The following is a 17,998-nucleotide window of genomic DNA, read 5'->3' on the forward strand; positions in this document are numbered from 1 at the left end:
CAAGGCACCAGGCCCTGGGCCAGTGCAACCATTTTGAATGTGTCCTTCCTAAGGAAGGCATTCAGAGGACAAAGATCTCAAATAGGACGAAGGCCTCTATCCTTTTGTGGCTTGAGGAAATAGCGGGAGTAACAATCAGTCGCTATTTACCGAATTTGAACTCCTCTCAGTGGTCCCTTTGAATGTTAGAGCTCACACCTCTTGCAGTAGGATGGATAGGTGCTCTTCTGTGAGCCGCTCTTATGTGAGAGAGAGCTGAAGCGGGTCAGAAAGGAATGGAGGAGCATAGTCCTGCTGCAATATATGGAGTACCTGTCTGTTAGTTGTGATGGACTGGTGTCTGAGGAGAAAGTGATGGATATTATCTCCCACAGGGTGCTTGTACACCACTAAGGGCAAACTGAGTGGCCTATGTGCGCATGCCGGAAGGGAGGACTGGGAAGATTGATGCCCCTTGTAAACTATGCATTGTCTGCCTGATTCCTGTCCTCTACCAAGAAAGGAATGGGGGTGACTGCAGTGTGTGCATTGCCTGTACGTCCTCCCTCTGGAGTAGCCTTGAAAAGGCTGAAACTGATGAGGAAACTGTCAAAAAGGTGTTGAAATGCCCTAGGACCTAGCTGTGTGCTATGGCCCTGCTCCCTTTAAAGTGCTCAAGGGCTGAATAAGCCTTTTTTGCCAAAAAGATAAGGCCCATCAAATGGCATATCTATTAGACACCTGCATAGCCCCCGAAAATCCAATAGCTTGCATACATGCTTGGGGGCAGAACACATGCACCATTGCACGCCCTAAGAAGTCAGACGCATCCAGGCTAGCTAAAATGACATATTTAGCTGCATCCTGGCCGTCTTGAATGGTCTGAGCTTAAAAAGTTGCCAGGCTTGCTCTTCTCTTTACAGCAGCGAACATCCTGGATGCTCTCCCTGCTCCTCGCGGCCTCCTCCACTACGAATGGAACTCTTCACGCCAAACTTTGAGAACAGCTTTTTCAGTGGGACTAACCTGGTCCCTGTCACATGCCTGCTCTCCATTGCGATTTGCCTGAACTTATACATTTTTCCCGGTTTAGCACGGCTCGATGACCTCCAGTGGCGTACTGTGCTTTTAGGCGCAATACTTCTCTAAACTTTGAAATTTAGTATCTCCTGTTTTAATGATTCAATTTTTGTCGTTCTAGTATAATTTTTTTTTAAATTTGTGTGGGATTTTTCATGTGTCGCTTTTTCACTTTCTCATTATTTGTGTGCTGCATAAATACTTAACACAGTGCCTCTAAGTTAAGCCTGACTTCTTGGTGCCAAGCTACCAGATGGTTAAGCACAGGTTAATACAGTGAATTTTATGGTTCACCCTGACAAGGACTGTGTTTATCATGTGAGTGGGACTTTCACCCCTACCAACTAATATCACAATTTCTCACAGATTTTCAATAAATGAGTAGAAGTTACACTTGACTCTTTTGATATAGCCTTTCTTTTAAAGCAGCTGTCTCGGACTGCAATTTAGTGACTTTTCTCCACTCCATCACAACAAGTGTGCGACATTCGGGCTATCATTCTGGTGTTTCAGCCTTGATCCTGAATCTCAGTAAGAGCATCTCTGAGGCTTCTTGGCCTGTTAACCTAATGCATCCTGTTTGTCCACTTACACACGTTGCATATATGGGCTCTGAATTGGGATCTGCAATCTAAGTGTGCACAGCACCAAGGAAACCTGTTGGATGTCATCCAGGTTTAAGAAGAGACTGCACAATATCTTTCAGTGGTGGCTTTCTATTGCAGCCTGACCAGCGGCAGACCCCTCCTCCTTTTCCCACCCCGAGCTGAGTCGAGATGAATACATCACCGCTGGTTTGGGGAGGTCATGTGGGAGAGGTGAAGATTGGAGGTCTCTGGTCTCAGATTGCAATCCGGCTCCATATTAGTCTGTTGGCATTGCAGGCCATTTGTCTGATTTTGAAGGTCTTCCTTCCATCTATCAAGGGGAGACTGGTCCAAGTTTTATGGACAACGTGTGGTACTGCAACAAGCAGTCAAACCGAAAGTGTGCAGTTCCTCAGGGAAAGGGAAGGGGAGGGAAAGGGGGGAAAAAGGAGGGGGAGAGGCAGGTCTCTATAGAATGCCCTCACACACCTAGCAAGGTGTCATGCTTCATCATAGGGCTGTGCTCCTCGTCGGGCCGGCGCTGCAATGCCCGACGGGCTCCCGCATAGGGGCTCTTTATCGGAGATCTTTTTAGAGACAGCCGTATGGTTGCGTTGGGGGTAAGTGCAACAAGTGTAGTGAGTCAGGGTGTGGTGGATTAAAATAGGTTTGGTACTGCCAACAAGGAACAATTTTATTCTGGTGGTATAACAGCCTAATTAAAATAAGTGAGCCCTGTCAGGATAATAATGATCCACAGGGATGTATCAAAAGGTCAACATGTTTCTTGCCCTATGCCCAAACGGGTCGGTGGCAATTCTTCAGGACCGTGGTGAGAGAGTGCTCAAAAATAATCTCTACTACAGTGAAGGTGAAAGTAACATTTGTACATCACCAGGGGGGGTCCATGGGGTCCCAACGGGTTGGTGGACCCACTGTTGCGAGACCTAAAGGAAAAGAAAAACACACAGAACACAATACACGGAACAAAGTAAGGGCACATCATTGAGGCTTACTAGGTGGCTAAGGTGAGGAACCATCCCGAAGTGAAATGCATGCTACCATGGCTATGCGTATAGGGTGCATCTCCGGTGAAGTTCATAGTGCGGGATAATGGTTCTATAAACTACAACACCAGAAGTACCAAGTGCTTGCAAGTGACTAAAATAGAATTATAGCGGGTAATGATGGTGATGCTGCGGAGCGTGAGGCGGGTGTTTTGGGGCAGGTAGCGCGCGTAGTGCGATTCAGAGCTGCCGCCCCCAGATCTAGGGTCGCGGGAAGCTCTCATAGCCGTTGTGGAATTGCAACCATATAAGTGCGGAATTCGAACAGTGCCAACGGCTGCGTGTGTGCGGGACTCCAAGAGGGGTTAACTCACCCCCTAGGATACAGTTATTGCTGTACGGGTTCGCCAGTGAAGCCAAAATTAGCTCACCCTAATGCAAGGACGAAAGGGTATTGAAATACCTGCAGTTAACATCGATAACAAATAACACAGGCAGATCAGGGTCTGTACTCACGGGGGGTGGGCGTGCGCTTAGCCGTGCTCCTACCGTGGCTCTGGCTCCCGTAGCGTGGGAGCGCCGGCGTGGTGTAAAATAAGGAAGTGCTTCCCGGCTGGTGGAAAGACTAGAGCGGCAAAGGGGGTCGGCCATCTTGGGAATTAAGTTGAGCCCATGAAACTTTATTGAAATTAACGCAAAGTCAAGGAAGCGCTCAACCCACAGTGGTGGTAGGAGCGTCAAATTGCTGTAATACCAGGAACTTACTGAGGGTATTAACAATGAACGAGAGAATCTCTCTGAAATTAGCATATGCGAAAAGGTGATAAAGCACGATGTATTTAAAACAGATTCCTGCTCATTGGAGGAAAAGTTGCCAAATATGGAATGCAAGTACATAAGTGCGAGAGAGGACCAAAAGATTTGGCCATGTGGGTTAACGGTGAATTGAGAGAATTGCCGTCAGCGACTATCTTGCAACATGTGAAATGTCATGTGATAGAATGAGGTGCACCACCAGTTAGCGGCCAATGTACTCACATCACCAATATTGTGAGCACTATCTCATCTAGCGTAAAGAGCGCCAGTATAAAGGATCATGTATTGTTCAGTGTTGCCCACGGTATATCATCATTCAGGCCATTGATATGGCTCGAGATTTTGAAGATCCATTGTTGTTCTTTCCTGAAGAGGGCATCCTTACTAATCATGGAAAAGGATTGCAGTATTGTCCAGGTCATGTCATTTGCCGTGTGGTTCCTATCCAGGAAATGCGTGCACATTTTTGTATTCACTTTTTTGCACCGGATGTTGCTCCGGTGTTCAGAGATTCTGATCTTGGCCGGACGCGTCGTCATGCCAACGTACATGAGGTTGGTTGGGGTCCTGTATCCTATGCCAAGAGGTTCTGCACCTGGCAGGATCCTTGAATGCCAAGGCAGACAATCTCAGCTGATGGTACTTGATGAATCACAAATGGCGGCTGCACTCCAAATTGACATAGGGCGTTCTTCAACAATGGGGAGAAGCATGGCTAGATCTCTTTGCCACTTTTGAGGATGCGCAGTCTCCAAACCTTTGCACATTGGAGTTCATGCTAAAGCTCTTCCTAGGCGATTCATTTTGATTGGAGTGGATTATGGGGCTTCTTCATGCCTTCCAGCCTCTGCCTCTTCTGCCAAGAGTTTTGATGAAAATCAGAAAAGACCAGGCCCAAGTCATCCTAGTGATCCTCGGATTGGGCAGGAAAGTTTGATACCTGGAAATTATGAGCATTTGCATCTGCCCTCCGATCAGGCCCCCTCTTCTGGAAGTTTGTCTGTCGTTCCAACAGGAGCGAGTTCTCCAACTAAACCTGCACAATCTGCACCCCCATGCACAGAGATGGGGTGACGCAAGCTGCTGCATTTGATTTGTCAACCAAAGTTGTTTGCCATTCTGTCTGCCAGGTGCCCTTCCACAAAGTCTATTTACTCGTAGGACGGTGTGGTTCCACAGTGCTGACCCTTTGCAAGCCAAACTGTCTTCTATTTTGTTATTGGTTGTGTCTTTGACCCTGAACGGCCATGCAAGGGCACTGTTAAAGGTTATTTATCAGTCCTTTTGTGTTTACTAGACCAACCATCCTTGTTTAAATCACCTATTGAGATACACTCTTAAACACACATGTACCCTTGCAGAACATTTGAGATGCTACAGTGGAACCTTAATTTGGTCTGACATTTCTCATGGGTACTCCCTTCTAGCTGATATCCAGCTGCTTATTGCATCTTCTGACTCTTAAGACGGTCTTCCTCGTTGCGATCAATTTAGCTCAACGTATGAGTGAGCTCCTAGCTCTCTCATTGCAACTGCCCTACACCATCTTTTTTTTAGGACAAACTAGTGCTGAGGAACAGGGCAGCCTTCTTGACGTGACCTGTTTTCATATTGGACAGAACATCACTTTCTCAACATTCTTTATCACGCCTCACTACTTGAAAGAGGAGGAGAAACTCCATCGGGAGGACCCCAAAAGGGCCTTAAGCTTTTACATTTATTTTACCAATGGCCATTGAGTGGCCGTTCAACATTTTTTGTGAGTTCTCTCGGGCAAAAAAAGTATATCGGTGCAGTAAAGAACACTTGTCAAGACAGATAGTCTTTTGCATTAAGTTCTGGTACTCATTGGCCAAAAAACAGCCTCTGGAGTGGCTGATAGCCCATTCTACCAGTACCAAGGATGGCAGCTCTACAATGGCATGTGGAGTACCTGACCTTGACACCTGTAAGGCTGTGATGTGGGCATCTGAAAGAAACAGTTAGTTATAGATTCCTTACCTTAGAATTACCCCCAGGCGTCAGACTGGATCCGGAAAGTTTTTCATCTGCAGTACCCCTGCGTGTCGGAAGATGGCGTCTGTCAACTCCGTGTCGGTCGTTGGCGTTGTGGTCGCCGGGATGACGTTGCGGAAGCTACATAAACGCCGCCCTCACGCGCAGACGTCAGTTCTTTCTTTTTCCGCGCCAGCAAGCGCAGATCCGGAGAGAGTGGTACACCTAGTCACTTTTTGACTGACTTTTTTGCGACTTTTGTCGACTTTGTTGTCGAGTCTAATTTCGACTCCTGGTGCACGAGGGATGCACGGTTTCAAGGCCTGCGGTTCCTGTACCCGACTGATGTCAGTGACGGATCCGCACCGCGCGTGCCTCTACAATGACCCCAAGTCGTGCTCCGACTGCCGAAACCTGGCCCCGAAGGTTTTGCGGGAGCAGTCCTGAAAGCTACTCGAGGCCAGGCAGTCGGCTCCGATTCGTTTGAGGTCCCGGTCGCGTGGGAGGTCGAGGGACCGATCTCAAAGCCATCTCCACTCCTCACCTAAGTCTTCACACTCTGGGTCAGGTAAGTCAAAGCACAAGAAGAAGTCGAAGAAGCATCGTTGCTCTTCGACTTCCCCTCGTCGTTCGGCCGACGCAACGAGAAGTGCGGTTGGTGCCCCTCTCGCGGCTCTGCATGCGGAGCCGTCAGGGTCGACTCCGGCCTTCCCGGGACCGGGAGCGACCCCTGCCCAGCTTCGTCAGTTCTACGAAGCGATGCCTGCCATCTTTAGGCAGCTCGACTCCGCCAGTGCGCCTTCGGGCCTCTCGGCTTCAGCTGGGGGCCCTAGGCCTTCGACGCTGGCGGCTCTGGCATCGGCACCGCAGGGTCCCTTTGGATCCAGGCCTGGATCTGGATCGACGCCTGTCGACCTTATTACAGCTCCACCGGCTCAGATTCCACCGGCACTCCATCCGCACCCGACGCAGGCTGGACCTCTAGACAGTGTCGATCCTGGCTTCTACCTCGATGTGGATCCGGAGCCGGACCAGCGTCAACCGACGCCGGATCAGGCGCCGATGGGTACTTTTGTGCCTGTATTCCACCCTGGCCATTTTCAGCCAGCTTGACAGCCAGAGGAGGATGAGGAAGTCTGGGAGGGGTCTGGTGACCCTTTAACTGACCATTTGGAGTACGACCATGACTGGAGAGAGGAACTGGGGGATGCCTCACCAGACCTTGGCATGTTGTCTCCTCCTACCGTGGCTACGGAGGAGGGAGCGTCTTACGCAGTGGTGTTGCGTAGGGCGGCCACAGCCCTACAACTCAAGCTACCTACTGTGGCAGTCAGGACTAGCCTCCTGACAGAGGTGCTTCAGCCGGCAGCAAGCTCTTCGGAGCACCTGCTGCTGTTTAATGAAGCCCTCACGGACATCCGTTTGGCCACCTGGTCCAGGCCCAACACAGGGGTTCCTGTGGATAGGATGGTTTCCCGACGCCACCGACTCCGGGCGACCCCACTTTCCTCTCCCAACACCCCTTCCCCGAGAGCTTGGTGGTCCAAGCTTCAACGTCCCAAAGCACATTCCCTAACGCACCACCAGATAGGGAATCCAAGAAGCTGGATCAATGTGGGAAGAAGTTGTTCTCTTCCTCCAACTCAGGGATGCGGTCGGTGAACACCGCATGCCTGTTGGGCCATTATTCCCACTCCATGTGGGATACGGTGGCCCAAGTGCTACCTCAGTGTCCGGAGGAGGCCTGGGCTGTACTCTCCGATGCTGTTGCTGAGGGGAGAGACACAGTAAAGTTCGCCATCCTTTATGGACTGGACACTGCTGACTCACTGGGTAGGACCATTTCAACGTCAGTGGTGCTTCGCCGTCACGCCTGGTTGAGAATGACTGGCTATTCTGAGGATGTCCAGAACAGCTTGATGGACATGCCCTTTGATGGCTGTCGCCTGTTCGGCGACCAGGCTAACTGTGCGCTAGAGCGCTTCAAGGACTCTCGGGCTATTGCCAAGTCCTTGGGCCTCTCCACCACGCACCCTGCACGGTCTGCCTTTCGCCTCTTTCGTGGCCACGGAAGGGGTGCCCCCACACGTTCCTTTCAAAACAACAGGCTAGCACAAGCTGTTCGACCTCAGCGTGGCCGGGGACGTGGGATCCACTGACGTGGTTCTGGGGGCCAGCGGGCGGGCCAGTCCACCACCGCCCCCTCTGCAGCAGCCTCCAAACCCTCCTAGTCTGACCTTCCAGGCCCATCAAACACCAGTGGGCTGCAGGATCCGCCATCACCTCCTCCACTGGCGCACCATCACGTCGGACAGGTGGGTTTTGCAGATAGTCAAAGGGGCTATTCCCTCCCCTTCAAGACCATCCCTCCAGCCATGCCACCCCAGTACCATCGCATGTCGGGGGATCACATAGCCCTTCTCCAACAGGAAGTTACGCCTCTCTTGGCCAAGGGAGCCATCGAGCGTGTTCCTGCCCCATAAGTAGGCCGTGGTTGCTATTCTCACTACTTTCTGGTGCCCAAGAAGGACAAGGGCCTACGTCCTTTCTTGGATCTCGGGAACGTCAACCGCTTCCTCCGGAAGGAGAAGTTCAAAATGTTGACCCTGGCTCAGGTCTTGTCTGCTCTCGACCCTGGAGATTGGACTTGCAGGATGCTTATTTTCACATCCCTTTCATGCCGGCCTACCAGCGTTACCTGCGGTTCACAGTAGGCCACGAGTACTTTGTTTACCGTGCTCCCCTTTGGCCTTACCAGCTCCCCTCGGGTGTTCACGAAAGTGATGGCCGTGGCCGCAGCTCATCTGCGCAGATCAGGGGTTCCAGTCTTCCCCTATCTCGGCGACTGGTTGTTGAAGGCGGGCTCGCCTTGGCTGTCGTCTCCCACCTCCAGACTACGGCCGACATCCTGCATTTGCTGCGTTTCCCCATCAACGTGCCGAAGTTGCACCTGACCCCCTCTCAGAAGCTCCTCTTCATCGGAGCGGTTCTGGACATGACGCAGTTTCAGGTTTATCCTTCCGAACAGCGAGTCCGGGATATTCGGGCTATGATGCCGATCTTTCAGCCTCTATCCCGGGTTTTGGTCAGGATGACCCTGAGGCTGCTGGGCCTCATGCCTGGTCGATCATGCCAGGTGGCATATGCGGGCTTTGCAGTGGTACCTGAAGTTCCAGTGGGCCCAGCATCAGGGGAATCTGTCCGATTGCATCCAGATCTCGGAGGGCTTTGCTCGACAATTGCAGTGGTGGCTCACGAACCAGGATTGGGTCAACTGCAGATCCCTCTCCCTTCCCCAACCGGAACACACCGTGGTTACAGACGCATCCCTTCTGGGGTGGGGTGGCCACATGGGAGAGGCGGAGATCAGAGGCCTCTGGTCTCCGGCGTAGTCCGAGCTCCACATCAACCTTCTGGAGCTTCGGGTGATCCGTCTTGCACTAAAGGCATTCCTTCCCTCTGTCCGGGGAAGAGTAGTGCAGGTGTTCACAGACAACACCACAGCCATGTGGTACTGTAACAAACAAGGCGGGGTGGGGTCGTGGACCCTATGTCAAGAGGCCCCGTCTCTGGACATGGCTAGAACATCAGGGCATATCCCTGGTGGTTCAACACCTGGCAGGTTCACTGAACGCCAGGGTGGACAAACTCAACCGCAGGTGCATGATAGATCACAAATGGCGTCTTCACTTAGAGGTGGTGCACGGTCTTGGTCAACAGTGGGGAGAGCCATGGTTAGATCTATTCGCCACCGTAGAGAACGGGCAATGTCAGCAATTCTGCGCGTTAGAATTTCCAAGGCGGCACTCGCTAGGCAACGCTTTTCGTCGCGAGTGGAGTTGCGGTCTTCTATACGTCTTTCCGCCTATACCACTTCAGCACTCTGGGCAGAAGATCAAGCGCGACCGGGCCCAAGCCATTCTTGTGGCTCCGTATTGGGCACAAAGAGTCTGGTATCCCGAGCTGCTCAACATGGTCATCGATCCCCCGATCCGACTGCCTCTTCGGGAGGATCTTCTGTCGCAGCAGCAGGGGACGGTCCTCCACCCGAACCTGTCCAACCTCCACCTCCTTGCATAGAGATTGAGCAGCGGCAGTTGACGTCATTTGACTTGCCTCCCGAAGTCTGTGATGTAATCTTGGCAGCCAGGCGTCCCTCCACTAAGACGGTATACGCCTGTAGATGGAATAAATTTGTGGCATGGTGCACAACAAAGGCTGTGGATCCCCTTTCTGCCCCTCTTTCTGAGGTTCTCTTGTTCCTCCTGTCTTTGGCCCAGCAAGGCTCTGCTCTGGGCACTCTTGAGGGCTAACTTTTGGCCACTTCAGCCTTCCTCAGGCTTCCTGGTCAGCCTTCTCTCTTCAAGTTCCCTGTTGTAAATAGATTTCTCAAAGGCATTACTCATCTTTTTCCTCCTGTTCCCTTCGTAATACTTCAGTGGGACTTGAACTTAGTTCTTACTTATCTAATGTGCACTCCCTTTGAGCTGCTCCATAACTGTCCTCTCAGGCTTCTCACTCTGAAAACTGCTTTTCTGGTGGCCATCACCTTTGCGCCAATTCCACCAGGGCAACAGCAGCTACTACTGCTAAATGACATCTGTCAGGCAGCTACGTTGGCGTCACTGCACACGTTCACCAAGCACTACTCCCTGGACAGCCAAGTCCGGAGAGACGGCTTCTTTGGCCGTTCTGTTCTCCAGGACTGTCTGGTGTGAACTTAATTCGCAGACCCACCTCCGGGGTTGGTATTGCTGGGGTATCTATTCTAAGGTAAAGAATCTATAACTAACTGTTTCTTTCAGATGAACAAGTTACTTACCTTTGGTAACGATATATCTGTAAGAAACATAGGTTAGTTGTAGATTCCTTACCGCCCCACCCATCCTCCCCGTTCTGTGAACTGACTTCTAGGGTTAAAGATTTCCTTTCAGGGCCCCAGTTTTGTGCACCAGTGGTCAGTGTCTTTCACGGCTCTGCGCTTCTGTTGTGGAAAGTCATATACAGAACTGACGTCAGCGCGCTAGGGCGGCGTCTATGTAGCTTCCGCGACGTCATCCCGGTGACCACGAAACCAACGACGGACGCGGAGGCTACCGACGCCACCTTCCAACGCGCAGGGGTACTACTGGCGAAAAACTTTCCGGATCCAGTCTGACGCCTGTGGGTAATTCTAAGGTAAGGAATCTATAACTAACCTATGTTTCTTACAGATATATCGTTACCGAAGGTAAGTAACTTGTTCATCAAGTGCACATGTTGACGAAACACTACTTCCCTATCAGCCAGGCCTGATGGGAAGGGCATTTCTCCTGTTTGGTACTGCAAGACTGTTTTGTCTGAGCTCACTTTACATACCCTCCACATTCGGCGGTACTGTTTGCTATTCATTCTAAAGTGAGGAATGTGCAGTTAGAAGTATCCATTGGAACAACAAGATACTTATCGTCAGGAGAGCTCTTTCTCGGGGATACTCTATCTAATCGCAGATTTCTCACTGCCCACTCACCTCCCCATTCTGTGGAGTGGTCTCCTCTCACATCCTAAAAAGTTCCCAAATTAAAGTTCTGCACACTGGTACCTTCAATTGTTTTGGGGTCCATGTCGGGCGTTCACAGGAAGAGTCAAGCAAGAAACTGACGTCACGTGCCGGGGTGGCTATTCTGTGTGGCAAAAGCATGATGGCTACTTTTAAACCAGAAGTTTGAGGGTGCTCAGCAGGAGCAGTAGTTAATCCATATCAAGTGGCGTCTCTTACAACTTGTACTTATGCCAAGGAAAGATTGAATATTGCATATTAGAACAGGGTTGTAGTGACAGGAAACATATTAATATGATCCACATTGGAAATTTTCAAGAGTAACCTGACCAAATTACTTCACGATGAGCAGGAACTCTTGTATCTTCTGGATCGTCTTTTTTAATGATACCTACTGGTTTGGTTTAAACTGCGGGAGCATCCCTTCTGACTCATTTTCTAGGGTCATCCTTTCCCAAAGTCTCTCTTTAACTTTGACCTGAGTGAATGGGTCGCATTGATCAAGTGAAAAGAATTAACTATAGATTTAGCTTCCTAATTTTTACACACCCTGCTCTCCAAGACTGTTCCATTTAACAGGGCAAATAATGTACATTGCACCTTGAAAGCTAAGCCGCTGAATAACCATGGTGGTAGGGCAGTGGCCAGCTGACAATATTATTTGATTCTCACTTCTTGCTTGCTCCTCTGCATTCAGGGGTCTATCTGGTACATTCAACGAAAATCGTGCTTTTTGCTGTCTCTTCTCACTGCTCTAAATTATTACTTATTATTTTTCCTTTGCGTTCTTTTAGAATTGTCTGCTTCTTTTGATAGTATGAAGCACTCTGTTCTGGTCTCTACCCTGGCCCCTTTTGGTATATCTGGCGCAATTGTTCCTACTTTGGGTTAACTATTTTTCCCTACTTTTTCATATTGAGTACCCAAGGGATCGGTACTTGGGCCCCGTCGTGGCTCTTTCTATACCTCTCTGCTCTCAGGGTGCATTAATTCTTTAAACCCCTTTCCTAAGATTTTCAGCTCTTGCCTCTTTTTTCTCTTTTAACCTATCCTGCACAATACGATATTTTTCCAATTAACTGCTAAAGGTCCTCTTATGCACTCTAAGAAATCTGCCTAAAACTGAAGTTCTCTTCTTTACCACAGCTTCCATATATTCTTCCCAGCCCTTTTCCTTTATCCACCCTGCTTGTCCCCTTTCTTTTTCCTCTCCTTGTAATTTGTGCATCACTTTAGACCATTTTGTTTTTGCGCTCCCCAACCATTTCATGGTCCTCTACAATCTTCATAAGATTTACTCTCTTCTGAGTTTCCAGGCCACACAAACCTTTGATCTCACTCTTACTCTATACCATCTTGACTTTTTTTCCACCCGGCTTTCCACCATGTTATTGGCAAATTTCATTTCCTGTGCATTGTCTTCAGAAACTATCATGATTTAGCCTCTCTTTACATCTCCTTTCTTGTTCTTGTTCTTCTGCCCCATGCTCTGGCTCCCATTTCAACAAACAACGAAGTGATGGAAGGAATGGAGTCTGGTGATCACAAAGGGACACATTACAGCCTATATTTAGGTTACTCTGCTTCTCTGGACAGAGACCAGCCTTACACAAATCCGTCTTGGTACTGTTGCAATAGGAAGAGTGCAGAACGAATTGCCAGCCTAAGTTGCCTTCAGAAGGGAATTCAAGCAACATCAGTCAACTTAGACCTCTTGTCAGTGAGGTATAACAATATGGATGGCTTATAGGCATACCTGTACAGCAGCGCCTGTCTCAGTAATGGACTAGCGATACCAAAGGGGATGATGGATGGAGCGTTTAAGCAAATCAAGCACTCGCCCCCAGTCAACTGATCTGGGTTTAATCCATCATTCTTTAGCTCACTCCACCACCCCAGTTTCGACATGGCCATATGCAAATCAGTCCGACCCCGCTCCCCACGAGAACAGTCCAGCCCGAACTGCCAATCCACGTCCTCCCCGGACCAGAAACAATCATCCTGGGACCGGTTTCGGGGTCATAACCCTCATCAGCCCGGCTATTTTGAATCCAGTGGCAGTTTGGTCTGGACTGTTCCCATGGGGCACAGGGTCAAGACTGATTTGCACATGGCTGGGTCCAAACTGGAATGGCATGGTGAGCAAAAAAACGATGGATTTAGGCCCAGATCTTTGTACTGGGGTGGATGTATGACATTGTTCTGCATTCTGTCCATCAACAGTTCTTTTTGCATTTGTCACCCCGAGTGGGACGGGTATGCTCAGACGTGAGTCCTTTGCTCTCCATGCCACTGGAATCAAGCTATCCTGGCTGAAGAGGGGTGAAACCCCGAAACCGGTCCTAGGATGCTTGTTTCAAATTCAGGGAGGACTTGGCCTGGCAGTTCGGGCTGGACTGTTCCCATGGGGCACAGGGTCAAGATTGATTTGCTTATTACTGGGTCCAAACTGGAATGGCATGGTGAGCAAAAAAACGATGGATTTAGGCCCAGATCTCTGTACTGGGGTGAATATATGACATTGTTCTGCATTCTGTCCATCAACAGTTCTTTTTGCATCTGTAATGGACTAGAGCTGCTTAAAAAAATGTATTCCAGACCTCCACCCGCATTTTTAAGTCAGTCACAGAGCTGACTATTGCAGCTTGTCTTATTAATATTCATTTTGCAGGTCGATTTGCAAGTCATGAGATGAAAATGGACAGTTTGCGTTGAGAGTAAGACCTATTCGTACAAATGGCGGATCGCAAATCGCATTTGGTGTGTAAATTGCATAGTCCATGTTTTTCGGTTAATAACAGTTTATTTGACGCATGGTTCTTGCGATCAGAGCTGAATCACCCTTTGGGTCACCTCTGTCCTGTTGATTGATATGTACCGCAGTTCTTGCCTAGCATTGGAAGTAAGCAGTCTATAAATCTAATTAAATTATGAGCGATATTTCCCCTTTTTTTTCTCTATGGTGCAAGCTTATCTTACCTCAGACTTATCTCTTTCTGCTAAGTGTGTATTAGACAGACTGTGATCCATCAGTTATTTGCAACCATCACAGGCCTCCTTGCTGGGAAAAACTCCAGAAGAGTGTAAATGCAATTGTTACAATCTTATTAGAACATTACATTTTCTTATTCTTTTGTAGATAAATCTTTATTGGTTTATTTTTCTTTAATTCTGTCCTATGACTTAGTCATTATTCCTTGGCCTATTCATATATTTGAGAATTGACTGACATTCTGAAATGTTGACCAGTTTTACAGATGGTAAAAGAACTCTTGGAGTTTGATATGAGTATGTTAGTTTATCCTCAAATAATAGTGGCCATTAGTAGGAGGGTCTTCATTTTACTGTAAGTCATCTGTTCAGACCTTAATCCTCAATTAGTGCATGGTGCTGAGTCTGGAGGTAAAATCATAGATCAACCTCTGTTTACGCCAGGATTTACCACTCTGCTTTTGCATATTTGTACAATTACCAGCAGCCGTTTTCTGATGGAATGGGATTGTGTTCTGCTCCGTGAGGCTACTTTTCCTTATTATGGATTTAGAAAAATCCCACCCACACTCAGCGTATTGGGGTTTTGCAGCTGCATTGAAAATCTGTGTATGCTGATGTTCTTTTTGCAATGTGCTCCAAATGAGCGTCACAGTAGTAGATTAGTAGTTCGCTATGATTAGATGGCGTAATAGATTGTTTTTTTTCTTTATAATGGATATAGTAAATATAGCCATTATTAAACAATTTAAATATTTTATTTAGCTGTGTATTCATATCCCTGAATTAATAGAATGTTACTTACAGAGAGTGACCTACTTTCATTCCAACTGTAACCAAAAATCACTCAAAATGAGTTATGCTGCTCATGCATCGCTGAAATTGGATTGCTGATGGATGTTTGACGACTATATTTTTACTGTGCTCATTTTTAGAACCTGTATTTTTGTCCGATAAGCTGTGCTTATTATAAACATGATTAGTAGTAAGAATTTACATTGTTATGTGGCATGCACATCGAAATGTATTCAAAAGTTCAACATGGTCTAGTTTGGGGTGGGGGGTTGCAGCTAGAAAGGAAGATAGAAAGTTACATGTCTGAAGTGAAAACCAAGGGTACCCAAAGAATGTTCTGAATAGTTAACTTGGGCTACTTCCGGAAAAGGTAATATTTGAAATGTAGTTACAGAAGGCTTTCAATCGACCTAGAAAGTAGTTTTTTCTACTTTACAGGAAGGCAGATGACTTTAGTTCTGATTATTTTATTGTGCATTTGTATACCTATTTGAACTCTACTGCAGTTTTCTGCAGTGTGTTCCAGTCTGCCAGTTGCCTAAATCTCTGCGAGGAAAGGTGTGTTATCTGAAGCTAAGTGTGTTGGTGTCTGTGCATGTATATTTTTGACCAGTTGCTGTGGCCTCATACTAGGTAGTAATCGAAAAACCTCCAATACACACACACACCGATATCTATAGCTAGCTACATATATATATGTGTGTGTTTGTATATATATGTATGTATATAGATATATATATTATAGATAGATATATAGATAGAAGATATATAGTAGATCTATATTAAATAGATATATAAAATAATCGTTATTTTTGCTAATGTTTGATGTCTAGAACTCCTTTGTGTACACTAATAATTAAACGTTTCTAAATGAAGTAACTTGCACTGATATTTTTTTCATTTGCATTTCAGAGTATGGTTGTGAAGTCGATGACGACGAGGGATTTTAATACGTTGCCGTCCTAGAACTTTAGGAATACCGTTGTTTTCAGACTGATGGAATTACCATATTATAAATAATGAAAGGCGAGCTGGTCTGTGATCAGCAAATCTACATAGACAATCCCGAAAGGTTTTTTTCTTTTTTTTAATTTAGGTCCGTTTGTTGACCTGTAATGCAGATATCAACATTGGGTGTACAGAACTTTAATTTTTTGGAATCATGTTTCGATAAAGGGATTACAAAAATATTTCTGAAGACTAAAGGCCTGCATATAGATTTTCATTTTTGCTGGCTTTTTGTTCTATGTCTAGTTGAACGTCTGGCTTTCTGTTGAAGGAAAATACAGGGAATAGAAAATGTATGTAAAATGAAAAGTATGAAAAAAGCACTAGATGCGCTTGGTAGTTTAAGATAAAAGTAAATGTGTTATTTATACTTTTAGATGAACGTTCCTCCATGCCCGTTTCTCTGTCTTATTTAAAAAACAAATTCTTAATGCATATATGTATTCTTTGGAGGTTGCCACACTTAATGTAGTGGTGGTATTTTTGGGTAGCACACATATTGCAGTTGAAGTGGGAGAAATTGTTACTATGTAATAAATGATTTACATTGCTTGCTAATAAGATACCTGATTAGTGGCACTGGTGTCTCGGGGAATGCAAATGCCTGTCCCTTCCAGTGGGCTATTCCATTTTCTTAAACCGCTCAGTGGAGTAGATTTGCACTTAAGAAATAACCGTTTTTGCCCTGCCTTTAGGGTGACTTCGTATAGTCCAAAGAAGAATAAGACCAGAGGATATTAAAATAAGTAAGGGACACGCGCTTCTGTACTGCACATGTTGCAGTCTTGGATTTAACAATCCATTCACATCTGCCCACATATCAGTGGATGCTAATTGTCAGTGGCCAGTTTGTATATTTAAGACATTGTGTAAAAATTGTAAATAAATACCGTGTGATGAGATTATAATTTTCTTGACATAGGTTGTGTAACGATCTGATACCAATAATACCACAGGGTATTCAATCTACAGAAAGCAAGTCTATATGCCATTTCCTTCTTCAGTATCTGCAATGAAATAAAACACATGAAAAAATGACACATTGTCACCGTACTACCTCTTTTTGTTTACCATTGCCTATAGTTGTTACTGTGTTCACTGGTCTTTGTAGCAAGAGACCAGTCAGTCTCCGTTAAATATGTTGCTCCACAGTATTTTTAAATTCCCGATTGCATTTTTGTAAAATGTTTTTATTTCTTGCAAGCAAAATTAACATGCCTAAACCGACATTGCAAAAGGTATTTGGTGTGCACTGATAGTAACAAGCAGCCAATTCATAAAAATATATATTTTTTAAAGCACTTGGCATGATGGGAAAATTGCATGGCAATGAAAGAGATCTTGGTGATTGGCTGTGGCAGCTAACAACAATGTAAAAAAAGTATCTAAGTCTGAAGCATTTACCACAAATTTCTTTCTGGCAAAAGTGCAACATATGAGCAAAGTGATTGGTTCTGGATAAAATGTAAGTGCGGACCCGGATAGTGGACGTCCAACATGTTGAAGAGGTGACGGGGCGAAACATTGATGATAAGAATATAGGTTTTCAATTGATAAATAGTAATTATTCAAATCTTAAAAGAGCAGCCTCCAAGTGCACCAGGGAATCAGCGACAACATGGCGAACCTAACCCTTCAATGAAGATGCATGTATGCTTCCTACGCTGTACCAGGTGAAGGGGGAGTCTACCGCAGCACTCAGTTTACAATGTCTTCAACTTCATGTACCCCAATCACGCCCTACTGTGGACCTCATTCATTTCACCGAACGGTTGGATTTTATTCATAAGTTAACGATGGCGAGCATCCATCAGGGAGTGCTCTGCGATGTCAAAGGCAAGCCTGTCGAATATTTGTCTTCCTATCTCTTTATGTGTATCAGAATTATCTCCAGAGGTTGCAAGTCGTTTCGCATAACAGGCAAAATGAGTAAACCTGTCATATTGTGCTTATCAGTCATAATACATTCCTAACCTATGTTATCAGAATGAAAAATTTGGACTACACGGATTTAGAGCCTTGTTCGTATGGATAGTCTAGTTTTCCAATTATGCCTTATAAAAGCTCTGGCACTACAGCACATCAGCGATAAGTGATACTAGGCTGATCTTGTTTGTTGTGCGTTTGTATTATAAATCTTTATGTCTTGCTTTGTGAACTTCGTAAATAATTCTACTGGTGTACTTTGTAGCCTGCTTATG

At 46.5% G+C, this 17,998-nt stretch overlaps 1 protein-coding gene across 2 annotated transcripts in view; it reads left to right on the forward strand.

Annotated features, from left to right (window-relative positions):
- Positions 1-16,832, forward strand: part of BRF1 (BRF1 general transcription factor IIIB subunit) — a 1,136,639-nt gene extending 1,119,807 nt beyond the window's left edge. The window contains exon 18 of one of the 2 annotated variants that reach the window (XM_085626219.1): positions 15,702-16,832. In XM_085626219.1, coding sequence (XP_085482345.1) covers positions 15,702-15,739 — 38 coding nt within the window. In that variant the 3' untranslated portion in view covers positions 15,740-16,832. The remainder of the gene's footprint in view (positions 1-15,701) is intronic. The other variant, XM_085626218.1, reaches the window with a different exon arrangement.
- The last annotated feature ends 1,166 nt before the right edge of the window (positions 16,833-17,998 follow it).

Source organism: Triturus cristatus, chromosome 9, assembly GCF_964204655.1.
Source record: "Triturus cristatus chromosome 9, aTriCri1.1, whole genome shotgun sequence".
Taxonomy (NCBI): Eukaryota; Metazoa; Chordata; class Amphibia; order Caudata; family Salamandridae; genus Triturus; species Triturus cristatus.